Source organism: Protopterus annectens, chromosome 11.part0 (assembly GCF_019279795.1).
Source record: "Protopterus annectens isolate FY-2018-M chromosome 11.part0, PAN1.0, whole genome shotgun sequence".
Taxonomy (NCBI): domain Eukaryota; kingdom Metazoa; phylum Chordata; order Ceratodontiformes; family Protopteridae; genus Protopterus; species Protopterus annectens.
The window spans coordinates 228,340,045-228,367,719 of NC_056745.1; the positions used below are offsets into that span (position 1 = coordinate 228,340,045).

At 45.3% G+C, this 27,675-nt stretch overlaps 1 protein-coding gene across 1 annotated transcript in view; it reads left to right on the forward strand.

Moving 5' to 3' along the window:
- The window catches only part of UBE2N (ubiquitin conjugating enzyme E2 N), a 336,938-nt gene that overhangs the window by 240,853 nt on the left and 68,410 nt on the right, over nt 1-27,675 (forward strand). Inside the window, exon 3 of the mRNA XM_044087650.1 lies at nt 711-851. Within this exon, the coding sequence (XP_043943585.1) occupies nt 711-851 (141 nt within the window). The remainder of the gene's footprint in view (nt 1-710; nt 852-27,675) is intronic.

Genomic DNA, 27,675 nt, shown 5'->3' on the forward strand with positions numbered 1-27,675 from the left:
TGAGATCTGGCATTGCAAGCTAAAGTCATTCCACCAAAGCTGTGGCTACTTCCACACTATTTTTTCTCCAAAGAATAGTTAGATGTGTACAGCTGCTACTTGAGTAGGTCCTCACACATTTGTCTCCTCACAAGCTGGACATTCAGTCTAGGTCCATTGCTTCATTGTTTCTGTCAAATTGCTAAATTTAATTCCTTACAACCTCCCCAGGTGTTGGGTGGCTAGGGACTCTCTCACAAGTTGAAGCCAGACTGAAAAGATCGGATACGAAAGTTATGTCCTTAACGTAACAATAGATATGTTTGGTCTTTCTCCTAGTTTAGCTTTCCTTCTCTCCTGCCCTCATTTATATGGTGAGTTTTTAATCGTAGTATGATCAAGTGGGAGAGGAGATTTTTTTTCTCTGTTGGGGTGCTTGGTTTCTTTTCTGTTAGGATAGTGCCTTAAATAAATTTAGAGGCAAATTCAATATGAGGTGGTATTTGGTGGGGGGAGGGGTGATTGTGGGTATGGGAGGTGGAGCCTGGAAAGCTGAAGTCATTGAGAAGTGGCCGACCTTGGATTAGTCGGATCACTCACATATTGAATCAGATGGAGGAATACAGTATGGATATATTATGGTGAGTACATAACTAATTTTCATGACATGATGATATACTTATTTATTGCCGTGCTGCTGATTAACTGTGGTTTGCATAAAAACTTTCTAGATAAATGGTCTCCAGCATTGCAGATCCGCACAGTTTTATTGTCAATCCAGGCATTGCTAAGTGCTCCCAACCCAGATGATCCTTTAGCAAATGATGTAGCTGAGCAGTGGAAAACCAATGAAGCTCAAGCCATAGAAACAGGTAATTTTGCTTTAAACCATCTCACTGGGAAAGAATGAATGAGGGGTATATGGCTGTACATTAACTATGGGAGAGGGACAGAAAGATCAAAAAACTGAATTTGTGTTGTATGGATTTAACAATTAAGCATTTCCTTTTCTCAGAGTTTTTGATTGTGTCAAAACATTTATTTTTAATTGGCTTTATTAGCATTTGTGTGTGTTTCGTGATCTAGTTTGTTCACTTAAGCACTGGAACTGGTTAGGCAACATTGGCACTAAACCTCCTCATCTCTTATGCACTGCATCACCTTCTCTCCAGATGTTTCACTTCTGGGACTGCATTGAGAGATTTTCATGATTAGTTGACACTGTTTTGTCTGTTTTGTTTTCTTAAAGGTTTTAGGTTTCGTAAGTCAAATTGTTTATCTTTGATCAGGTCTTAACCATTTTCAGCTGTTTGATTTTCAGTTTAGCTAACATTAATAACTAAAATTAGTATTCATTCTTCCTGTATAGGGCCACGGTGGTGCAGAAGTTAGCATTGTCACTTCACAGCAAGAGGTTCTCCCGTTCGATTTTCGGCTGGAGTGCCTTCTGTGTGGTCTGCATGTCCCTCCCACAGTCGAGTGACGTTAGACATGCAGGTAGGTGCGAGCATGAATGGGTGTGCCTTCTTTGAAGGTTGGGCGTCGGGCTGGCAACTCTGCCCCGTAAAAATTCACTGCTAGTCATTAGTAGACTGGAGTTCTGCTGTGGCGAACCCCTAACCAGTAAAAGCTGGAAGACATTACTTTTAGTATTCATTCTTCCTGTTCCCAGTCAGGTTATTTTGAGTAGTAAGATTGCTGGCTCATGAACTTTAAGACTGTTCACTTCTGGTACTTGCTAGAGTTAGTATGTTAGCCAGATAACGCACATCTGAAGCACTTGAAGTTTGTGTGGTTTATCCTGATTTATCATTCATACTGCTCAAGTGGCATTTGAGTTTTGTACCTCCACAAACCTGCATTGGCAGCTCTCCAGAGCTCAGAATCCCCACCTCATCCCCTGTGCTAAGGGGATTGACTAATCCCTCCCATCAGAGTAAGCCTAAGCCCTGTCACAAAGCCAGTTTTCACTTAATGCCAGCTGCAGGACATCAGCCACCTGCATGATTGGATTGTAACTTTGACTCCAATAAGACCCCTTTGGGAACTTTTCTTATGTATTTTTTATTCTTTATCAAAAGGTTTGGTATAAATGGGGGTTGGTGCACTGGTTAAAGTGCACCTCACAGAGGTACAGGGTTTGATTCTCACTAAGGGAAATTGACTAGGCTTAAAATGCATAAGCTAAGCATAGCTAGCCTAGTACTTGCAAGCTGTGTGTGTATGTATATATGTATATATGTATATATATATATATATATATATATATATATATATATATATATGTATATATATATATATATATATATATGTGTGTGTATGTATGTATGTGTATATATATATATATATATATATATATATATATATATATATATATATGTGTGTGTGTGCCCTTCTGTTTGGTGACATTCCAGAATGCAGACAACCATATGATCGACATTCGGAACCGGCATCTCACTGTAGTGCGGAAAGGAAACATTTCCATTCCTGCGCTGTAATGCGATCTCTGAGTTGGTATATTAAAGTTACGGGGGGTGCAGGGGGGGGTGTAGCCCCTCTGCTAGCAGTTTAAAGGAAATTGTATTTTCCTTTGCTGTGAACTTCTTACAATGTCGGCATTCTGAAAGTCGGATCATGTGGTGTCGGCCATGTGGTTGTCTGCATTCTGGGATGTTTTGTGTAGGGGATCCATATACGTGTGTGTGTAAGTGTGTGTAAGTGTGCGAGTGCTGAATACTGCAACATGGAAAAGTAGGACATCTATGGTTATGGTAAGATTTTATACAATTTTCTTTCTCTGCTTTGCCCTTTGGGATTTCTACTGCCCCAAGGTATTCAAATGTCTCGCTGCTGTGATTGCTTTTTGCAGGCTAAGGAGGATGGTCTTTCCTTCGTGGACGCCCTGTTTCAGGCATCAGCTTCGGAGATTTTATTGCAAAATCTCCATTTTGCAGTTTCCCTTCTGCAGAGCCAAGGGTTCAATATAAATTTCGAAAGTCCTTTCTGGCTCCTTAGGAGCAGGATCCAGGTTGTTCCTATTGTGGCATCCCTGCTTTTTTCCAAGATCCTAACTCTCATTTTCTCCTCTGTCTCTTCCTGTGACTTCAGTAACAGCCAGCGAATTTCTGATCTCTGGGGTTCATGGATTTCACCATTCCTATGCTCCATTTTTGCCAAACTCCACATGAGAACATCAGTGGTTCCTTAAGTCAGTCTGTCTTCAGCATTCCCATCCCCTTAAATTCTTAGTTCCTCTTCCATGTCTCAAGCAGGAACTTCAGTGGTGGATTCAGCAGCTGAATGTCAACCCAGTGCTCCCTTTTCATCCACCTGTTGCCTCTCAGGAACTGTTCAGATGCTTCAGACATGGGATGGGGAGCAGCATTTGGCTCTCTAAAGGTGTCTGGTCACCTCATCAACAGAAAGACAATGTCAGTGTCAAATGAGCTCTTCAGCTGGCTGTTCAAGCCTTTCATCCTCTGTTCTCCCCAGTTCCTCTGTTTACAGACAGTACCACAGTGATGTATGTCAACAAATGGGGGGGGGGGGGGCAACAAGGTTCTCTGTCAGCGCTTTAGTGTGGGAACTAGCTGTCCAGTGTCAAATGACACTTCAGGCAGTTTACATTCCCTTGGATCAAAACATTGTGGCAGTCTGAGCAAGTCCATTACTCAATCCCACAAATGGATGCTTCACAGGGATGTATTTCTGGGCGTTGTCCACCAGAGGGATTCTCCTCAAGTGGATCTTTAGCCTCCCCTCTGAGCAGACAGTTTCCTCTGTTTTGTGCCAGAGTCCCATGTCTTTTGGTTTGGAAGGTAGATGCCCTTTTTCTCGGAAGGGGGGTTATTTGCATTTTCTCCCCTTTTCCTCATTCAAAAAGTCCTGTTCAAAATATAACAGGATGCTCCCAAAATCATGCTGGCGACTCCCTCTTGGCTGAGACAGCATTGGTTCCCTCTTCTGCATTTAGTCGAGGGCAGTCTTCAAGTGAATCTTACAGGGTAGACCTACTCACATGACGAGGGATCTCACCTCTATCACCACCTGTCCACTCTTCAGCTGACTGTGTGCGATAGGATTTTGATTACATACAAGGCACCTTTTTTCTGAGGATGTGCTTAGGGTCCTGCAGGAAGCCAGGAAACCCACAGCTAGGAAATCCTACTTATCCAGATGGAAGAGGTTTTCTGTTTGGTGTCTTTCTCGTAACCTGGATCACCTTTGTTCCTTTGGTTCTCTTGTCTGTGTGAATTGCTCAATGCTGGGTTGGTTTATTCTCTAAGACCCCCTTATCAGCTGTCTCTGCTTGTCTGCAGAATCACCTTTTGCTTCTAGATTTGAGCTAAACAATTCCTTAGGCATCCTTCATATTAGGCCTCCCAGAAGCCTGTTCCTCTTCCCTGGATCTTAATTTTGTTTTAGAAAAATTGACCCAGGCTCCTTTTGAGCCTGCAGCTTTAGCTTCCTTGCAACATTGCTCTTGGAAGACCACTTTTGTTAGCACTTGCATCTGCCAGATAGGTGAGCTTCAAGCGCTTAGTTTGTCCTCCCTTTTTTTGGTATTTCATAAGGACTAGGTGTCCCTTCATACTAACCCTTTTATTCCCTAGGTGGTGAATGAGTTGTCGCTAAATCACTCTATTCATTTGCCCACTTTTTTCCCTTCTCCACAGTCTGCCAGTGAAAAGGTGCTCCACGCATTGGGTGTGCATAAACAACTCAGTTTTTATTTAGATAAGACTAAGATGTTTTGTAAATCTGATCTGCTCTTTTCATCCTAGGTCCTTTGGGTAGTTTGTGTACAAGCAAACTATTTCTTGAATTTCTAAAGCTATTTGTTATTCCTGTCATGGTTAGAGCCTTCCTTCTGTGAAGGCTCATTCTACTAGTGCTGTGGCTTCTTCTGGTGCCCTTTTTCAAGGGTTTGGACACTAACTCTAGTCTTGAGGCAGCTGCCTGGACTTCTGTGCATACACTTACCATGCACAAGTTGGATGGAATTTCTGGGGTTAGAGCTGGTTTTGCTAGGGCCATCCTTGTGTTCCTAGAGAGCTCTGCTAGTTCTTTCTGCTACCTTTCTTTCTGAGCTTTAACACTGTCCCTATTTTAATGAGTATTGCAACAGTGGAATGGAATGACATAGTACAACTGTGTAAGATCTTATAACTGTAGATGTCATCCTATTCATTGTTGCAGTATTCACTCCCTCCTCCTCCTGATGTCCCTTGTCTCTTCTGTATGCACTGATTACCTCTCCTCCTTTGACTGGTGTTTCCTAATGGGGCTGTATGTTCTGAGGATGCTACACCCAGGCATCACCTTAATGCACTACATGAGGAGCCATACATGTGCTGTACGGGATACCTTAAAGCAACCTAAAGGCTTTGGTATACTGGCCGGACATCAGGCCACCCTTGGTAGGGGATCTGTTTTGTAATGAATGTTGCAACAGTGAAGAGAAGGACATCTATTATGGTAAAGTCTTGCACAACTGTACTTTTCTAGTTGCAGTGCACATCCCAGGGAAGCCAATATTCCAGCCAGCAGCTTGAGCAGCAATAGTTTTCCTCACAAGTGGTGTCTGAATCTGCATGTGCTGGCTTGTACCTTTTGTGGTTGGGGCACTTCGTGTTGATTTGTCAAATTTTTCCCAGAAGGAAGCTGATTGTAAAGCGACAGTAAATCTTGGTGGTGCCCTTCTGACATTGTTAGGTGTGGTTTCCCTTTCTTTGGCCTTTTTGTAATACCCTCTTGGGTTTTAGATACTTCTGATCTACAGTCCTTCAGTACATGGTTTTTCCAGTTCCCTTGATAACCAGAGATCCTAAGCTGTCTGATAGCTTTTTAGGACAAGGGCAAGATACGCACAGCACTGTCTACCAGGCAGGTGTATTCAAATAAACATTTTGTGGTGGAGTAACATCTTGGTTTTGATCCTTTCTGCTCAGTCTGTTCTGTATTTTCTTGCAGAGTTTAATTCAAGATGTTCTTCATTCCACATTGCTGCAGTCCTAACTATTGGGGTAGTCCGCTGTCCCAGTCGGCCCGAATACCAAAGTATATGGCTGACGTCGGTCAAGGCGCATTAGACTGATGTCAGGACGTCAGGGTACTAATGCGCATGACCGACGTCATATCCTCAGTCTTTTTTGCCGCATGGTCCGATGCAGAAGCAGTTTTGCGAGTGCAGGTTGGCGTTCTGAAATTTTCTGAAGTCGGAGTTTCAGACCGAATCAAAGTTGGCTAAGTACCCGTTGGGAATATTTTGGTTTTTCTTGCCTCAGTATTTAACCGGATGTCAGAAAAAGTGAATAACTGTATTTCTTGTGGGAAACAGATACCTCATAGGGATTACCATACCTTGTGTATACCTTGTTTAGGGCCTGAGCACGACTTTGTTGGATGCCGCTCTTGTGCTAGATTTAACAAACGCACTATTAAGAGAAGGTTAGACTGTGCTAGGTTAGTTTTGGGAAGCGTTGTAATTATAAAATGCCGTCGGATGCTCCGCGCCCGCTTCGCAAAAGCGCAAGGACAAAGCAGCAAAGCCTAGAGTGGAAGAACCGACAGTCCTGGACGTCGGTTCTTTAGAAGGCTCAGTGGAGCCGGAGGTTCTGCCAGGAGTTTCTTTGGAGTCTCAGGGAGAGACTTTACTGTTACAGGATGTGTCCTCTCAGGAGGTAGGCCAGGCTGAAGGGGCTTCTCAGGTGGCTGTTCTTCCCTCTCTTCCTAAGGTGGTTAGAGCCTCCCTTCTGTTTCCAAGGTTTCTTTGAGAGGCAGGCCAGGTTTAACTTCAGTGGGGTTTCTCCTAGCTCTTCAGGATCTTTGCCTAAGAAACATATGCTTAAAATGGCAGAGGATTTGATTACTATGATTAGAGGTTTTATGCCCTCCTGATAAGAGGCCTAGGGTGGAACCTGAGTTTGAGAGTTTTGAGCAGTGTTCGGAGGCTTCTGAGTCTTCGGCTGAAGACTTGCAGGAGTATCCTCCTTATTCTGATTCTGATGTGGATGATTCTACTCCTTCAGCTTCTCCTCCTGAGGATTTTTCATTTTCAGAGACTCTGCATTCCATGAGGGAGCATTTTAAATGGGAAGGTCAAGATTTCTCTGATTCCAGGAAGAGGCTTAGGGAATTCTTGTTTTACCCCAGCATAGGCCTTTAGCTATTCCTCCTGTTCTGAATGTGGTGGAAGATGTTTTTGCAGAGGCTTCCCTGAACCCTGATTCTTTGCCTCCTGCCCCAGTTAAACCGGATAGGTACTATAGGGTGCCTGAAGCTCATAAGTATCTTTTTAAGAGTCCCAGGGCAGACCCGGAAACTGTCTCTCAGGGGCCTAAAGGTGTTAAGGCTTCTATTGTTAAAAATCCTGTTCCTCCTGATAAAGAGGCAAGGGCTTTGGATAGATGGGGAAAGAAAGTGTATACTTCTTCCACTTTAGCCATGAGGGCGTTGCATTGCCAGTTTCACATGTTAAAATATCAAAATTATCTCCTTTCACAATTGAAGTCTAAGGTGGATGCTCTGGCGGAAGGTATTGAGTGTAAAGAGTTGCAGGATTTAGTTCATGTGTCTGAACAGGTGGGTAAGCATTCCTTGCAATGTGGTTTTGATGCTGTGCAGGCCTCCTCGAGGGTGGCTGCCACTGGTTCTGTTCTTCGTAGGCACGCCTGGTTGAGGGATCAGAATTTAGCTGAGCATGTTAAGACACGGATTTTGGATGCTCCTTTACAGTCTGACGTATTGTTTGGTTCGCCTGTGGAAGCAGTTTTAAAGAAAATGGAGGACAAGGCTAAGTCTATGCAAACTGTTAAAGATTTTTGCAGGTGCAGCCTCCAAGTTTAGTAGAAATTGGCCTACTAAGGGATGGACATATCCTGCTTATGATTCCCAATCTAGGGGTAGGTCTAGGCGTGGTAGGGGCAGAGCTCAAGGTTCTTTTAGGCCTAGAACAGGAGTTCTCCTGCTCAGACTTCTGGTGAGGGCAGGGGTCAGTCCTTTCGTAAACAGACCCAATGACCTGCCTTTTCAGCTGCCAGCACGCTCGCCTGGCAGCACCTTTGGGAGGAAGGTTGGCTCTTTTCAAAGAAAATTGGGATTTAATTACCCAAGACAGATGGGTTTTGGATATCATTCACCACGGTTACAGGTTTTATTTCCATACCTTGCCTCCTTTCAAAGGCATGCCAGACATTCCTCCTCTACAAAGAAAAGAGGCTCACAAGCAAATTTCTCTGTTACTCCAAATAGGGGCCATTCAGCCAGTTCCTGTGCCAGAAAGGGGCCTAGGATTTTATTCTCGCCTGTTCCTAGTACCAAAGAAGGGGAACACATGGAGACCAATTTTGGATTTATCTATCCTCAACACTTATCTGGACATTCCCAAGTTCAAAATGTTGACGTTACAACAGCTTTTACCTCTGCTGGGCAAAGATCACTGGATGGTAACTTTAGATCTCAAGGAGGCTTACCTTCATGTGCCTATCAGACTAAGTTGCAGGAAGTATCTGCGTTTCGAGCTGGAAATTTCCATTATCAGTTCTCTGCATTGCCCTTTGGCTTATCTACTGCCCAGAGTATTCACAAAGGTTCTGGCTCCAGTGATAGCTTACTTCAGGCTAAAAGGAATTCAAATCTATCCTTACTTGGACGACTGCCTGATTCTGGCTCAAGAAAAGGAAGACCTTTACAGCATTTGGAATATGTGATAGCAGTGCTAAGATGCCTAGGGTATTCTGTGAACGAAATAAAGTCCAGTCTAGTACCCTCTCAAGACATGTGCTTTCTGGGTGTGAGACTGAATACAGCAGCCCAGATGGCCTTTTTAACCCCGGACAAACAAAAGAATCTTTCCATTTACTTCCATCAACTATCTCTTCAGTCCGGGCTGACTGCAAGGACAGTCCTTCAAGCCTTAGGGTTCATGGCATCTTGTATTCTGGTGCTTCCCAATGCCAAACTGCATATGAGGAAGCTGCAATGGTATCTCAAAAATGTATGGACACAGCACTGCCAGGATTTGGACACTGTCATTCAAATAATATCTTGCATTCAACAGGAATTTTTGTGGTGGGCTCAGGAATGTCACCTAAACAAGGGACTCTCTGTGACCCGGCCAGAGGCGAGTCAGATTCTAACGGCAGATGCCTCAGACATTGCTTGGGGAGCTCATCTAAATGGAAGGTGGGTACAAGACAAGTGGCCTGCCAGACTACAGCATCTACATATCAACATGAAGGAGATGTTAGCAGTCCAGTTTGCATTAATGGCTTTCAAGGAGTTACTTCTTCCAGGGCAGGTGTTGATTCTAACAGACAACACAACTGTCATGTGGTACATCAACAAACAAGGGGGAACACATTCTTACCCGTTGTGCAGGCAAGCAATGATTTTATGAGAGACTGCGCTCAGCTTGCAACTAACTCTTCAGGCAAGGTTTCTGCCGAGCACAGAACTCCTTAGCAGATGTGTTAAGCAGACAAATCATGGATCCCCACAGTGGAAACTGGATCTTCATGTATTTCGAAATTGACAGTGTCATGGGGAACTCCAGACATAGATCTGTTCGCTTCTCCACTAAACCACCAGCTGCCAAAGTTTTGCACAAAGAGGTTTCATCACACAGCTTGGAAAGTGGATGCTCTTTCTTTCAGTTGGAAAAATCTTCATGTGTATGCCTTTCCACCTCTGCCTCTTCTCCCAAAGGTGCTCCTAAAGGTCAGACAAGACAAGCCAAGGATGATTTTAATAGCTCCAGATTGGCCTCGGCAACACTGGTACCCATTACTGAGGAGTCTGGTAAGGAAGCCTCCATGGCCTTTACCTTTGATTCCACACCTGTTGTCTCAGAGGGACGGTCACCTGCTCAATGTCAAGCTTCACTCTCTTCATCTAACAGCCTGGCATATTCTGTTTTGAAACACAGCAGGTCTCAACTTCCTCAACAAGTTTTAAATGTGATTATGGAAGCCAGAAGACCTAGTACAAGGAAAGTGTACGCAGAAAAATGGAAGAGATTTTTATTTTGGAGTGCAGCAAAGAATTTGGAGATTTCTGAGCCTAATTTGAGTGTGGCTCTTCAATATCTTACTGAATTATTGGACAAAGGTTTGTCTTTCTCTTCCATTAAGATTCATGCTGCAGCAATTTCAGCTCACTATGATTGTGACCCACCATTGTTTTCGCATCCTTTGTTCAAGCAATTTCTTAGAGGGGCAAAGAATATAAGACCCCCACGTAGAGCTCCTACTCCTGCTTGGGATCTCAATTTTGTGTTGGAGAAACTTACTCTACAACCTTTTGAGCCTCGCTACTGCTGATTTGAAATACTTGTCATGGAAGACTGCTTTTTTGTTGGCCATTACTTCTGCAAGAAGGGTTTCTGAATTGCAGGCCCTTATGGCGGTAGAGCCTTTTTTGATTTTCCATAAGGATAGGGTATCATTACGTACTAATCCTTCTTTTATGCCTAAGGTGGTTTCTAGTGTGGCTTTAAACCAAACTATTCATTTGCCTACTTTCTATGCAGATCCCCAAAATAAGGGGGAAAAGATTTTGCACACTTTAGATGTACACAGGCAGTTGCGTTATTATTTATGCAGGACCAAGGATTTTAGGCAGTCTCAGCAGTTGTTTGTTTCTTTTGCTTTGAGTTCTCAGGGCAAGCCTGTCAAAACAAACTATTTCTAAGTGGATTGGGTTTTGCATTGCATTTTGTTATTCCCATCATGGCAAGGATATTCCAGCTGGGATTAGGCCTCATTCCACTAGGGCTACTGCCACTTCAACAGCATTTCTAAGGGGGGTGGCAACTAAGGATATTTTGGAGGCAGCTACTTGGAGTTCAGTGCATACTTTCTCTAAGCATTACCACCTTCCTCTCTACTCTAAATCTAGGGCTGGTTTTGCCACAGCTATTTTGCAAGGCATGTTGACAGCTCCTGCTTCCTTATGATTTGCCAGCCTCCCTTACCTCTGCTTTGGGATTCTACCCAATAGTTAGGACTGCAGCAATGTGGAATGAAGAACATAGTACAGTTTTGTACCTACCATAAATGTAGATGTTCGAGGATCCACATTGCTGCAGTCCAATTTACCCTCCCTCCTTCCCCTCTGTGTTTAGGGGTGGTTGTGTGGGTGAGGTTATACTCTTGTAATTTTGTATATATTGTACATATTTTTGGTGCAGGAGTGTTTGATGTTTTTGGTTTTGGCCTTGTCTTTTTAGGGTCTTCTGACATCTGGGGCAAGAAAAGACTGAGGATATGACGTCGGTCATGCGCATTAGTACCCTGACGTCCTGACGTCAGTCTAATGCGCCTTGACCGACGTCAGCCATATACTTTGGTATTCGGGCCGACTGGGACAGCGGACTACCCCAATAGTTAGGACTGCAGCAATGTGGATCCTCTAACATCTACATTTATGGTAGGTACAAAACTGTACTTTTTAGTTTTTCTACAGTTAAGGTACAACTGACAGCTAGTTTTTTAATGTTGGTAGGAACAGTGTTCCCTTAACTAATCTGAAAATTTCCAAGGCTTTTCTCAAAGGTACTTTTTTATTGCGCCCTCCCATTTGGAATCCAGCTCCTTCCTGGGATTTGCCTTTCATGTTGCAAGTCCGTGCAGGCCTTCCTTTGAACCTTTGGCTGGTTCAGACCAAGAGTTTCGGAGCTACAAGCTCTTGATTCTTCCCCTCCTTACCTGGTGTTTTCATAAAGGTGGGTTTTCTCTCTGCAGTAATCCTTTGATTATGTTAGTGTTTCACTGTTGCAGTCATTACTTGGGTTATCTGCTTGCAGTAGCCCTCAGTTGGCCTGATTAACAAAGTCTTGGGTCCTACGTCGGTTGCTGTCCCTTCCATGACATCAGATCGTAAGGGGTATAAAACATGCAGCTGCCATTACATCAGTCTTTCTTGCCGTGCGGTTGCAAAAGCAGTTGGCAAGTGCTGGTCGGCTGATTCCTGAAATTTTCGTTTTCGAGTTTCAGAACCGAAGTCTTCAACTTAAGTACCTCGTTGGGGAAACTTGTTTTCCTTGCTCCTTACCGATGTCAGTAAAAGTTAATTGCATTACTTGTGGAAAGCAAATGCCTCAAAGATTTTCATTCGTACCGTATTCCTTGCCTAGGCCCTGACCACAATATACCGTGCTGTTGGCTTTGTGTTTTATTTGATCAGCGCACTGTCAGTCTGTATATTTTTGCCTCAAAATATTTCTGTTCTTGGTTTAATTATCCAGAAATGTCGGTTAGCCATCCAACTACCGGGATTCCGAAAAAACGCAAGGATAAAAACAGGCCGCCGAGGTCCAAAACTGCCGACACTTCTAAGCCAGTCGCCAGTTTGCTGGTACTCAGTGAGGCACTTTCGCAGCCCCTGATACCAGCTACTTCTGATTCGCAGGCCTCTACTGCGACACATTGAGTCCGGTATGCAGTGAGATTATTCAACTGTGGAACCTGTGGATGTTTCTACCTTCGATGGGTCTGGAGCCGCTGTGCAGGCACTGGCTTCTGAAGGTGTATTCAGGCCTACAGACTTGCATATTAAACAGACACCTCCTCCTTTTAGGCCTAAATCTCAAACCATGCCTGAAAAAACAATGCCCAGGCCGCATGCTCAGGCCTCAATGCATAAAAAACAAATAAGAATGGCTGAAGATCTTTTAACTCTAATCGGGGGAAGCCAGCCTCCCCCTTCTAAGAGACCTAGGACTGAAGTTTATGAATCTTCTGACCAGGATTCTGATTTTTCTGATTCTTATGATCTGGATTTGCCCTCCTCTACTTATGAGGATTCTGATGCAGAGGACTCTATTCCGTCTGCTTCCCCTCCAGAGGATTTGTCTTTTGGTGAAACCTTACATACTTTAAAGGAGCATTTCCACTGGGAAAGCCAGGATTTTTCAGATTCAAAAAAAGAGGCTTTTAGGGATTTCTTACTCCTGCCTCTGCAGTGGCCTTTAGTTATTCCTCCAGTACTAGACATTGTTGATGCTTTTTCAGAATCTAGTTTGGCCCCTGATTCCTTGCCTCCTGCTCCCAGAAAACCTGACCGATATTACAGGGTTCCTGATTCACACAAGTTCATTTTTAAAAATCCTATTGCGGATCCAGAGACTATTTCACAGGGAGCCAAGGGCATTAAGGCTTCTACTGCTAAAAATCCTACCCCTTCTGATAGAGACTCCAAGGCGCTGGATAGATGTGGTAAGGAGGTTTACACTTCTGCAACCTTGGCCATTAGGGCCATATGTTTAAGTATCAACAACATGTTACTGGTTTGCTTAAACAGAAAATGATTCCTGACTGTGCGGAAAATTAATTACAGGATTTAATGCATTCTGCTGAACAGGTTGGAAAACATACTTTGCAGTGTGGATTTGATTCTTTAGAGGCCTCTTGCAGGGCTGCTGTTACTGATTCTTTGCTCAGAAGGCATGCTTAGCTTAAGGAGCCATCTTTACCTGATCATGTTAAAGCTAAATTGTTGGATGCTCCCTTAAATCAGGACCGCCTGTTTGGCAACAAGGCTGAAGAAGTTCTTAAAAAGATGGAAGATAAAGCTAAATCTATGCAAACGGTTAAAGATTTCTTATAAGGTCAGCCTCCTAGATTTAGTAGGCACTGGCCCTTTCCTGCCTCTTCATGGTCTTCTCAAGCCAAACCCAGACATAGCAGAAACCCCAGGTTTCAGTCCCAGGGGAGATGCAAGACTAAGCATTGGGGAGTTCTGCACCCAAATCAAGGAGTAGTAAGATGACCTCCCCCATGGAAAACCGTTTCAATGACTTGCTTCTAAATCTTTCAAGCACTTCCCAACTGAATGCTCCTTTAGATGGAAAGATTGGTCTGCAGGCCAAAACCCAGGACAAATAGGTTTTAAATAGTGTCCCAAGGATACAGATTTCACTTAATCACCTTACCAACACCAAGCGGGTGGCCAGATCTACCCCCAAATCAGTGGGCAGAGGCCCAAAATAAAGTACTCTCTCAAGCATGGGGGTTATTCAGTTGGTACCAGAAGAGGAAAAGGGACAAGGCTTCTACTAGAGACTTTTCCTGGTACCCAGAAAAGACCATTCATGGCGTCCTATCCTGGACCTTTCTACTCATGCTTTCTGGTGATTCCAAAATTTAAGATGCTGACTCTTCACCAGTTGCTTCCTATGCTAGGCAAAGATGCCTGGCTGGCAACACTAGATTTAAAGCAAGCATACCTGCACATCCCAATCAGGGAATCTTGCAGAAGATGCCTACGTTTCAAAGCAGGCTTCAAGCGCTATCAGTTCTCTGCACTGCCTTTGGCTTATCTACTGCGCCCAGAGTTTTCAAGGTGCCTGGCTACAGTCATTGCATTTTGCAGGCAAAGAAATATTCAAATATACCCATATCTGGACGATTGTCTAATTCAAGCAGAAAGCTAGGACATGCTTTTGAATCATCTGGCCTTTGTACAAAGGGTGTTGACTTGTCTGGGGTACACCATAAACGAAAAGAAATCACACCTGGTACCCTGTCAAATTACATTCCTGGGAGCAAGCCTGAATTCAACGCCAAAGAAATAAATTCATTTGACTACCTACTTCAAACAAGTGGCCACAAAAACCCTGCTATCAGCAAGGCAAGTGCTACAAGCCTTGGGGTTCATGGCCGCCTGCATTCTTCTAATTCCATATGCAAGACTGCATATGAGGAAACTACAATGGTATCTAAAAAGCCTATTGTCAACATTCTCAGGATCTAGAAGCAATGATTCCTATTATACCTTGCCTACGCCTAGAGTTCCTTTGGTGGGCAGAGGCCTGCCACCAAAACAAGGGACTACCATTCACACTACCCCCTGCTGCCCAAACCTTAACAGACGCATCAGACTATGCATGGGGGGCTTACCTGGCAGGGAAGTGCGTTCAGAGAAAATGGAGCCCAAGTCAAATGCATCTGCATATCAATCAAAAAGAAATGTTAGCTGTACAGAATGCTCTGACAGCCTTCAAGGACCACATTCTTCCAGGACAATTAATGGTAAAGGTGGACAACACCACTGTTATGTGGTACATAAGCAGGGGATTGTGCACTCTTACCCCCCTCTGCAGACTAGCCATGGTGTTGTGGAACACTGCCTTGAGCTACCAAGTGCATCTACAAGCTCAATTCCTGCCAGGAAAACTAAATACACCGGCAGATGGACTAAGCAGAAACCTCATGGACCCACACGAGTGGAAACTGGAACAAAGGGTTTTCAACATGTTGACAAATGGGGGAGCCTCCCCCCAGAACTATCAGTTGGACAAATTTTGCACAAGGACTCCTCACAAACAAGCCTGGAAAGTGGATGCTGTGTCCTTCAGCTGGAAAAACCTATCAGTTTATGCCTTTCTTCCTCTGCCTCTGCTCTCCAAAGTACTGCTAACGATCAAACAAGACAAACTAAGGATTATTTTGATTGCACCAGACTGACCACTCCAACACTGGTACCCTCTCTTGTGCAGTGGCCCCATGGCACCCGCCTCAGACTCCTACCTGTTTCAGAAGAACCAGCCATTCTGCACCCCCTGCTTTAAAGACTGAACCTAGCAGCCTGGCTAATTACCTAATCTCTCCTTTACCATCCCTCAGTAAACCAGTGATGGCTATCCTCTTAGAGGCAAGGAGGCCTAGTACTAGGAAATCTTATGCCGAACAATGGAAAAGATTCTGTGCCTGGAACCAATATCAAGGGATGAGCACAGCAGTGCCCAATTTACCTCAGATTTTACAATACTTATCTGAGATGCTTCACAAGGGCCTGTCTTCAAAATTCACGCCTTAGCCATTTCTGCTCCTAACACAGAACCACCCCTCTTCTCTCATCCACTGCTCAAGCAGTTCCTTAGAGGGGCCAAAATTTAAGACCACCCAGGAGAGCCCCAACTCCAGCCTGGGACCTTAACTTTGTATTGGAGAAACTTGCTCTTCCTCATTTTGAGCCAGCATCTACTGCAGACTTAAAATTCCTTTCTTGGAAAACAGCTTTCCTTTTAGCAATCACTTCAGCGAGAAGGGTATCTGAATTACAGGCCCTTAAGTCACAAGCACTGGCAAAATTACTGTCCAGCCCACCTCAACAGGTGTCTGCTCCAACCGCCTCTATTTCTGTTCCTCCTCAGACTACATTTAGCTCTGAGCCAGAGACCATGGATTAGCAGATAGAACCGTTGGTGCCGATCATCTCTTCGGTTCAGACATCTGCTCTGATTACCTCGATTGTACCTTCTATCGAGGGATCTGGGCGCCAGGGCGCTCTCGTAGTCTCCGGGGGGGGGAATGGCATCGGACCCTTGTCCGATCCCGTTCTCCCCCTCGGAGCTTCGGCGCAGGTGAGCTCTGCTCCAACATCGGCCTCGGAGCTGTAACCCTTGCCGCATAGAAGGACTTGTGTTTCTTTGGAGCTTGAGCTTTCTCTGCCTAGAGGTCGGGACGCCTTTGAGGTCATGCGGAATGTGCTGTTCCCCGAAACAGCTCTACTGCTAGCTCCATCGGCGGCTCCCCCCGTGGTGTCTTCCAACCTCTACTCCTCCAGACCCCAAGCGTGGGGAACCTATGCCCCAGGACACCCCATTGGGTGATTCCTCTTCTTCCAAAGCCTCCCCTGATCACTCGGAAGAGCATCCCCAGAAGACGTGCAAGAGGAAGCACAGACTCCCCTGAGTGTCACCTCAGGTACAGACATGGATGAATCGGAAGGATCCCCAAGATTCCCCACTGAAGATGTTTCCTTTTTGGACATCTTTGAAATGCTTAGACAGAGGAGGGACTGGACTTCCCTAGCCCCCTACCCGAGGACGAGTCTGTATACCTAGACGCATTCTGTTCCTGGCCTTCCACCTCCTGGCTGCTGCCTCCTTTCGATCCACTCATGTCTGTAGTGGCTCGAAAGGCTTGGTCAGCTCCAGATTCTGCGGAACCTACTCAGTGGAGACTAAACAAATTTATTACAGCCCCCCAAGACAAACCGTTCCTCTCCAAAGGTGTGCCCATTGATGCCATGGTGGTAGCAGCAGCCATCAAGAAAGAGCAGAAACCTCCATCTGTGCATCCTCCAGAGTCTGACAGATGGACAGATATGGAAAGCAATTGTTTGCTTCAGCCACCTTTTCAATGAGGTCCCTGAACTATCTATGCCATTTTACACGTCTTCAAAGGGATCTCCTGAAAGAGCTTGGAGATGCCCTTCAAGATCCTGCAGCTGTGGGAGTACCAGCCAAAGTAGCTTCTCAGCTTGCGACTCTTAATTCCATAGTCAACTCCTCAATGAGGCTGATTTCCTATGCAGCTGATGGAGTGAGCAGAGCCACAGGGATAGGTGTGGCTCTCAGGGGACTTGCCTGGATGTGGCTGTCAGTTTGCAGAACCCTTTCGAGCTTCCTTCACCAGTACTCCCTTTGGCTCCTTTCTCTTTGGGCCTCAGGTGAAACACGTTGACCAGGTGCGAGTAGGAAGGCAAGACTCTCTGCCATGGGAGTCTGTTTTTCCACCCCTTCCAGACATTATCCCAAGGGTCAGAAGAGCGGAAATGTGGTTCTGAAAATCCCAGGGACCCTTGCCTGACACGTGGTTTTCCCCCAGGGGCAGAGGGGGAAACAACAATAACAGATGCCCTTGTGACAGAGGGGGACCGCAAAACCAGGGTGACAGAAACCTTCTCTGCCAAGCCCTTCCAGCATCCCTGAAGGGTTGCCCGACTGCTCACCTCTGGAGGCAGTCTGGGGAAGACTTGCTGTACCCAAAAGCCTGGCAAAATATAACAAGACAGATGGGTACTATCCAGTATATCCGGAGGTTACAAAATTCCCTTCCATCAATCCCCCATTGAATCAAAAAAGCCCATCCCAAATGTCCCACCCAATCTAAGGGATCAAGCAGTCACAGACGTTTCAAGACTGCTAGAAAAAAGAGCCATTCAAGAAGTCCCCGCAGACCAACTAGGATCCGGAACTTGCTCAAGATTCTTTTTAATACCAACAAAGAACAGGGGACTCTAGACCAATACTGGATCTCAGCAGATTGAACAAATCTGTACAAAAAAAGTTCCGGATGGTGACACTGCAGTCCATTTTCCCTTTTCTGGGTCAGGACAGTTAGATGTGCTCGATAGATCTTCAGGACGCGTACTACCATGTCAAGATGGACAGACGCTCCAGGAGATTTCTTTGCTTTCAGGTAGGGGCCAGTCATTACCAGTTCAGAGCTCTGCCCTTTGATCTCACCTCAGCCCCCAGGGTGTTCACATAGTGTATGGCAGTAGTCATGGCTCACCTGAGGCGTCAAGGATTCCAGGTGTTTCCCTATCTAGACTGGCTCCTGACTGCTACCACCAGGCATCAATTCTTAGAGGCACGGGATTATACAATCACATCATGCACTCAACTAGGCATTACAGTAAATTTTGAAAAATCTGCCTTGTTGCCCTGTCATTCTATCACATACATAGGAGCAGAATTAAACACACAATGTTTGCAAGATTACCACAGGAAAGTTTCCACCATTTGTCAAGTGTTAATTCTAATGCAGAGCAAAAGGATTCAAGTTCGATATGTCCTACAAGCTCTAGGCTGCATAGCAGCTGCCATTGTTCTTGTCCCATTAGCACTTTTCCACATGAGAATCCTTCAGTGGCTTCTTTTCACGCAGTGGTCTTTCCAGGAACTACCCATGTCTCATGATGCTGATCACAGAAACATGCAAAAGGCACCTTTCTTGGTGGATGGTCTCCCCACTAGTAATTCAGGGCAGACCTTGCATACAACCCCCTCCAGTAGCCACAGTGACCACGGACGCCTCCCTGATAGGGTGGGGGGAGGCATTATCTAGGCAGGACAATCCAAGGCACTTGCCAACCTCACTAGTACCATCTGCATATCAATGTCCTAGAAATGAGAGCGGTGCTCCTAGCGTTGCAAGCCCTTCAAGACTCTTCCTTCCAGGACCATTGCAATCCAGACAGACATGTCAGTGGTGTGGTACATCAACAAACAGGGCGGGACCAGGTCTTGCCCCTCGTGTCGAGAAGCACTCAGACTGTGGCAATGGGCGATTTCCTCAACTTTTTCTGATAGCAACGCACATCCCTGGGAAATCCAACATCCTAGAGGACAGGCTCAGCAGAGCTATCCTCATGCCTCACGAGTGGTCTCTGAATCAGGAAGTTGCAGATCTTATCTTCCGCAAATGAGGACAGCCTTGCTGCGACCCATTTGCCACTCCTCTCAACAATAAATGCAGCAGCTACTTTTCCCTACTTCCTCTTCCAGGTCATATACCCAGCGATGCTCTAGTCCACAGTTGGCCTCAGGGACTCCTTTACACTTTTCCCCCTTTTCCCCTAATACCAAGACTCTTACAGAAAGCAAAATCGTTGGGTTGCAAAATGATCCTCATTGCCCCATGTTGGCTTCTACAGATATGGTTCTTGTTCCTTCACCTCCACCGTCTGGAACAACCGTGGATTCTGGACCCGGTTCCAGATCTTCTGATTCATCAGTTAGGCAGGTTGCACCAATCCCTTCAAACACTCCAGCTCACAGCCTGGTTACTCCACTTTCAACCTTAGCCAGGCTTTCCAATATCTCCCCAGCAGTCCGTGATAGTTTCCTCACAAGTCTACTACGAGGAAAACGTATGCTAGTAAATGGAAGCTGCTTTCTTACTGGGCAGAATCTAGAAATTTGGATCCTTTCTCAGCCCCAGTCCATGAAATTCTTGAATTTCTAGCACAACTTTGTCTGGTGTGGCTTCCGCTACCATTAGAGTACAACTAGCTGCCATTTCTAATTTTCATATCGGTATGTTTAATTCTAGCATAATGTCTCATAAGCTCTGCAAGGCCTTTGAGAGGAACATCTCTTCTTAGATCCCCAGTTAGAGAGCCTCCTCCTTGGGATCTCAGTTTAGTTTGTTTCCTTAATTTTGCCTCCCTTTGAACCAGCAGCATCATGCTCCTTATTTCTTTCTTGGAAGACACTTTTTCTGGTTGCTATCACTTCAGCTAGACGTCTCAGAACTTCAAGCACTGTGTTCGTCGTCCGTACCTGGTGTTTCACAAGGACAGAGTTTCTCTGAGGACCAATCCATCCTTTATTCCTAAAGTCTGCTCAGAGAACAATTTAAATCAATCCATAGATCTCCCAGTTTTCTTTCCTAATCACAGCAGCAAGGCAGAATACAAGCTCCACCAATTGGATGTGCACAGACAATTGCGTTTTTACCTCCATAGAACTAAGGAACTAAGTCAGACCAGTTATTTCTTTCTTATGCTTTCAACAAACAAGGCCTTCCAGTTTCTAAGGTGACCTTATCCAAATGGTTATCCGATACTATTGCCTTTATCAGTTATGAAATAGAGCTATCAGCTAAACCAAAAGGTCATTCCACTAGAGCATTAGCCACCTCCGTAGCCTTTCAGTCCAGGTTGCCCATAGACTCAATCTGTGCAGCTGCCACTTGGGTAAACCCTCACACTTTTATCTCTCATTACAAGGTGGATATGGTCTCCCTGAGCAGAGCTTCCTTTGGTTCTACTGTTCTGAAGAGTCTGTTCCAATGAGCCACCTGGGATTATAGGTGCTAGGGATGCTGTCCCAAACAGCAAGAACGAAGGCGAGATGGACAACTTAACATAAAGAAGTTGTGTACCTACCATAACGTTCCATGTTAGTTGTCTTCATCTCGCCTTCCTTCTTGCATCCCTCCCTCCTTCCCCCTTCCTAGAGGATTGAGAGGGGTTCCTTTTTTTTTCACTGGCTGAGTATTTTATTACTTTACATGCCAGGTAATTTATGACTCTTTCCTTAGGTGTATTGGACAACCAGTTTTTAGGTAACTGGTTACTCTGTCTAGTGTGCGCCATCACAAACTAGATCTAGGTAGCTGATGCTGGGCATTCTGGGATAAGGGGTAGCCTCGAGCTAGTAAACAGCTCTCGAGCTGTAGAAGATGGCATAGTCTGAGCAGAGGATCGGCTCAGAACCCAAACAGCAAGAAGGGAGGTGAGATGAAGACAACTAGCATGGGACGTTATGGTAGGTACATAACTTCTTTTTTTCTGAATCCCACCTGACTTCTAAGGCTCAAAAGCCCCACTTCAGGACAAATCAGTCTCCATCTGACATTTTCCCCTCCCCTCAGCCAGGTTTTCCTGTCTCAGGGTTTCCATGTCTGTGTGGCAACATATTACTTCAGACTCTGGGTACTTTCCATTTTCCCTTGGTTATTTTTTGATATGGGAATCTTATCTCCTCCCCTCTCAGGACTTCGTCATCACTTTTTGGTGGTTCTGCAAGGTCTGTTGGATCAAGGAATCATCCAACTTGTTCCAAAATCCCAACAAGGAACAGGGCTTTACTCCAGAATGTTTCTGGTTCCCAGAAAGGTGATCATGGAAAGCTATCCTATACCTTTCCTTTCTCAACACTTCTCTAAAGATTCCTTCTTTCTGGATATTTTCCCTCCAGGCACAGTTTCCTCTCACTTCACAGGCTGATGTTCATCGTGCATACAGCTGTAGTCATAACAGATGGTTCTCCTTCCGTCAGGCGGGTCCTCGGTCGGCCGAATTCCAAAGTCTAGGTCCAGCGTCGGTTGTTGTCGCTTCTTCCCTGACGTCAGTGGGACAGGGGTATAAAGGAACCAGCCGACGCCATTTTCTTCAGTCTTTCTTGCCGCACGGTGCCCGAAGCAGAAGCAGTTCGCAAGTGCCGGTCGGCCAGCTCCTGAGATTATGAAAATTTGGAAACCGAAGTCTTCTTAAAAGCTAAGCACCCCGTTGGGGAAACGTTTCTTGCCTCAGACCGATGTCAGACAAAGTTAATTATATTTCTTGTGGGAAGCAAATACCGCATAAGGATTTCTATTCCCTCTGTATACCTTGTTTAGGCCCAGACCACGACGTCTGTCTGTTGCTTTTGTGCTACATTCAACAAACACACTAAGCGTCAGGCGGAGTTCGCCCAGCATTATTTTGGGAAAGCATTTAACTATACTATGTCGTCGGATACTCCGACTCAGGTTTTGTCTAAAAAAACGCAAAGACTAGGACCGACACACGAGGTCTGCGGCCTCTACCGACACCACGCCAAAGCAGACTACACGTGGTCCGGTTCTCAGCGAGGCACCTACGCAGCCCCGGACTACCGACGTGTCTCCTGTGCCCGAGGTCGCAGGCTCCTCGGCCCACACCCCGACTACAGATACCAAAGCCACTCTTGGCGTTGAATCTCAGAATGTGGACAGGTCCACCTTCACTCAAGGTGTCTTCAGACCTTCCTCTTCTTTCTCCATCAAGGCTTTCACAAAGTCTAAAGCAACCATGCACTCTAAGAGACCAGCTACACAGGGCCCATCTCCAGGCCCCATGCCTAAGAAACAGATGCTTAAAATGGCTGAGGATTTAATTACTCTTATCAGAGGTTCTCAGCCCCCTCCGGACAAAAGGCCTAGAGTGGAGGAAGATTCCCCCTCCTCTGATCAGGGCTCCATTATTTCAGAGCACTCTGATCAGGAACATTTTTACTCCCCTTTTGAAGACTGATGCGGAGGAGTCCATCCCTTCTGTATCCACCTCTGAGGATTACTCATTTGGGGAAACCTTGCATACCTCAAGGGAACACTTCCACTGGGAAGGCCAGGATTATTCAGATTCCAAGAAAAGGCTCAGGGAATTTCTCTTGCTTCCTCCGCACAGGCCTCTGGCTATACCTCCTGTCTTGGGACATCCTAGATGATGTTTACTCTGAAGCCTGCCTTAACCCGGACTCTCTACCTCCAGCTCCAGTTAAGCCTGACGGGTACTACAGGGTACCTGACTCTCACCAATTTCTATACAAAAGCCATGCTGCTGACCCAGAAACCATCTCACAGGGCCCCAAGGGAGTTGAGGCTTCCATTGCTAAAAATCCATTGCCTTCAGAGAGATTCCAGATCCTTAGAAAGGTGGGGGGGGGGAGGTATATACCTCTGCTACCTTATCCATGAGGGCCTTAAACTGTCAGTTTCATATGCTAAAATACTAACAGTTTTTATCACAATTGAAAAGTAAAATGTCACAACCTGAACAACCAGACTTGAAGGAGGTGCAGGATTTGATGCATAGTGCAGAACAAGTGGGTAAGCATACCTTACAATGTGGTTTTGATGCTCTAGAGGCCTCATGTAGAGCTGCTGTTACAGGATCAGTCATACGTAGGCATGCCTGGCTCAAGGAACAAGCCTTGCCTGATCATGTCAAAGCTAAATTACTAGATGCCCCTCTTCAAAAGGATGTACTATTTGGTGCTAACGCTGAGGAGGTATTAAGGAAAATGGAGGAAAAGGCTAAATCAATGCAAACTGTGAGAATTTCTACAGGTTCAACCCCCACGTTTTAGTAGAAATTGGCCTTCCAAAAACTGGTCCTTTCCTGCCACAGACAGACCCCAAAGAGGCAGATACAGGCACCCGAGGGGCAGAGGACAATCCCAAGGATCGTTTAGAGGCAGACAATGGCAAGCTCCTACACAGAGGTGGTGAGGACAACTTGCAATCTTTCAGAAAGCAAACCCAATGACTTTCCCCTTTGCATGCCAACCAGGTCTCAAATGGCAGCCCCCTTAGGAGGAAAGCTGGCATTATTTTCAAAAAATTGGCATTGTCACAAAGGACAAATGGATCCTGGACATTATAAACAGAGGTTACAAATTCCATTTTCACACCCTTCCAAAAATGAGGCATGCCAAACCTGCCACACAATCAAAGGGCAGAGGCACAAAGGCAAATTACAGATCTCATAAACATGAAAGCTATTCAAGAGGTACCTACGCACGAACAAGGTCAAGGTTTTTATTCCAGGCTATTTCTGGTGCCAAGGAAGGGAAAAGATTGGAGACCTATTTTGGGTCTATCCATCCTAAACACATTTCTACTCGTACCAAAATTCAAGATGCTCACTCTACAGCAACTTCTTCCCATGCTGGGCAAGGAGTCTTGGCTGGTAACATTGGACCTCAAGGAGGCATACCTGCATGTCCCAATCAGACAAAATTGCAGAAGGTACCTCAGATTTCTTGCAGGTTCAACCCATTATCAATTCTCCGCATTGCCCTTTGGCTTATCTACTGTGCCCAGAGTATTCACGAAATGCCTGGCATCAGTAATTGCCTACTGCAGACTTCAAGGGATACAAATATACCCTATTTGGACGACTGCCTGATCCAAGCGGACAGCAAGCACATTCTTCTGAAACATCTGGCTTGTGTAATAATGTTATTGAACTCTCTGGGATACACAGTCAACAAAAAGAAATCAAGGCTAATACCCTCTCGGAAGATAATTTTCCTGGGTGCCAATTTGGACGCACACACCCAGATGGCCTACCTCACGCCAGAGAAGCAGGGGCAACTAATTCAATACTTCAGAACACTAGCAAATTGCACCAGGCTGACTGCAAGAAAAATCCTGCAGGCTCTGGGATTCATGGCATCTTGCATCTTGCATCTTACTAATCCCATGTGCAAAGCTACATATGAGGAAACTACAATGGTACCTGAAAAACATATGGTCTCAACACAGCCACAGTTTGGAAACAGTAATACCACTAATTCCATGTCTGCAAAAGGAATTTCTGTGGTGGGCTCAAGCATGTCAAACAAACACAGGTCTTCCATTCAGCAAGCCTCAAGCAAATCAAGTAATCACAACAGACGCCTCGGACTACGCCTGGGGGGCACACATGACAGATTGGTGCGTTCAGGGCAAATGGTCCCAAAAAGAAAAGCACCTTCACATCAATCAAAGAAATGCTAGCTGTAATAAATGCTATTATAGCTTTCAAGGACCTTCTACAACCAGGTCAACTATTGATAAGAACGGACAACACCACAGTTATGTGGTACATAAACAAGCAGGGAGGAACACATTCTTACCCCCTATGCAGACTGGCCATGTCACTTTGGAACATGGCCATGGACTTCTAAATGGAACTGCAAGCACAGTACTTGCCAGGCAAGGAAAACATGCTGGCAGACAACCTAAGCAGGAGTATGACAGATCCACATGAATGGAAATTGCATCCAAAGGTTTTTACAGAAATAATACAGGGATGGGGAAGGCCAGACATAGATCTCTTTGCCTCCCACAAAAATCATCAATTGACAAAATTCTGCTCAAGGATCTTTCATCCAAAGGCCTGGAGAGTGGACGCTCTCTTTCAGTTGGACGTCAATGGCAGTTTATGCCTTCCCACCTCTTCCTCTGCTGCCCAAAGTTCTATTGAAGACCAGAGCAGACAGACCAAAGATGATTCTCATTGCTCTGGACTGGCCAAGGCAACACTGGTACCCACTCCTGAGGTGCCTGACGCATTCCCCACCATGGACCCTGCCTCTAATGCCTCTTCTTCTGACTCAGCACAGCTTCAAAACTCTTCACAGCCAGCTAAAAACACTCAATCTAGCTGCATGGAAGATTCCTTAGCATCACAGCAGGCCCTACTCTCCAAGGAGGTGCAGGATGTCATTTTGGAGGCCAGAAGGCCAACTAGAAAAGCTTACTCCGCGAAATGGAAACGTTTTTGTGTCTGGAATGAGAAAAAGGGCCAGGATCCTGGAAAACTGAATTTACCTCATATACTACAATATTTGGCTGAACTGCTAAGCAGTGGACTTTCTCCTCCATCAAAATCCATGCCTCTGCCATTTCTGCAGAATCCAACACTGATCCACCTTTATTCTCTCACCCTCTCTTAAGACAGTTCCTCAGAGGGGCTAAGAATTTAAGACCTCCAAGGAAACGAACAATACCTGCTTGGGATCTTAATTTCATTCTGGAAAAACTGACCTTGCCTCCCTTTGAGCCAGCTGCTTCATCAGATTTGCAATATTTGTCCTGGAAAACAGCTTTCCTTCTGGCCATCACCTCAGCTCGTAGAGTTTCAGAACTACAGGCTCTCATGGCTGTTAAGCCTTTTATCTTCCATCAGGACAGAGTTTCCTTACGAACCAACCCGTCCTTTATGCCTAAAGTGGTATCCAGGGTAGCTTTAAATCAGGCCATACATTTACCTACTTTTTATCCTAATCCTCAAAACAAAGGGGAGAGATTACTATATTCCTTGGACATCCACAGACAACTGCGTTATTATTTGGACAGAACAAAGCCTTTCAGAAAATCAGAACAACTCTTTGTGGCCTATGCGGTAGGAGCTCAAGGAAAGCCAATTTCCAAACAGACAATCTCAAAATGGATAGCCCACTGCATACGCTTTTGCTATTCCTTTCATGGCAAAACTGTACCTACAGGCATTAGAACTCATTCCACCAGGGCCACAGCCACCTCTGCAGCCTTCCTCAGAGGAGTTCCTACCAAGGATATTTTGGAAGCAGCCACTTGGAGTTCTGTGCATACCTTCTCCAAGCACTACAACCTACCATTATACTCCAAATCTAGAGCAGGCTTTGCCACTGCAGTCTTTCAGGGCATTTTGGCTCCTCCTAGATCCACCTAGTGCCTACCCACCCCTTTCTTAGCTTTGGGATTCTACCCATCTGTTATGACTGCAGCTGTATGCACGATGAACATAGTACAGTTTTGTACCTACCATAAATGTAGATGTTCGAGTGCTGATACAGCTGCAGTCCAGGTTTCCCTCCCTCCTTCCCCTCTTCGGACAGGCCTATAGGCTAACACATCCTCATACAACCTGATTGGGGTATTCATTTATGATGTATTTGCTTGCAACTACTGTATTTTGATTATATTGCACTGCATTACTACACAAATTTATGTATTGCCTTCCTTCTGGGGGCACCTGACATCTGGGGCAAGAAAAGCTGAAGAAAATGGCGTCGGCTGGTTCCTTTATACCCCTGTCGCACTGACGTCGGGGAAGAAGCGACGACAACAGACGCCGGACCTAGACTTTGGAATTCGGCCGACCGAGGACCTGCCTGACGGCAGGAGAACCCATCTGTTATGACTGCAGCTGTATTAGCACTCTAACATCTACATTTATGGTAGGTACAAAACTGTACTTTCTAGTCTCCGTAGACTTGAAGTACACCTTTTGTCCTATTCCCATTCACGCACTCCAGGATTTTTTGTTTTTCTGCCTTTTTTGGTTCTCATTTTACCATTTGGCCTTTCTACAGCCCCAAAGGTGTTCAAATGTCTGGCCCTTGTCCTAACCTTCTGCAGGCTTCAAGGAATCCAGTTATTCCCATATCTGGATGACCTGCTTCATGCTCCCTCCCAATTCAGGCTTTTCACAACCTGCACTTCACCATGGTCCTACTGCGCAGTCTGAGACTTCACTGAATAGCCCAAGAAGTCAGTTCTGACTCTCAACCACATTATTCTGGATTTCAGACTCCGAATCATTCAATGGTGGCCTCTCATCCTTCTCCCAAGATTCTGTTTCTGACAACCAGCTTCCAGTCCCTGCTTCCTCTTTGTGTTCCTGCAAGAGAATTTCTCAGAGCCTTGGAGTTCATGGCTTCTACTATTCTCATGCTTCCCTTTGTCAAGCTTCTTATGAAAAAGCTTCAGTAGTATCTGAAGATGGTTTGGCTCCAGCATTGCCACCCTCTGAAGTTGTCTGTTCCTGTACTACCTTGTTTGAAATTAGATTCATTGTTTGATTTGGCAGATAAGAGTCCAAGCCTGCCTTTTCAGACTCCTA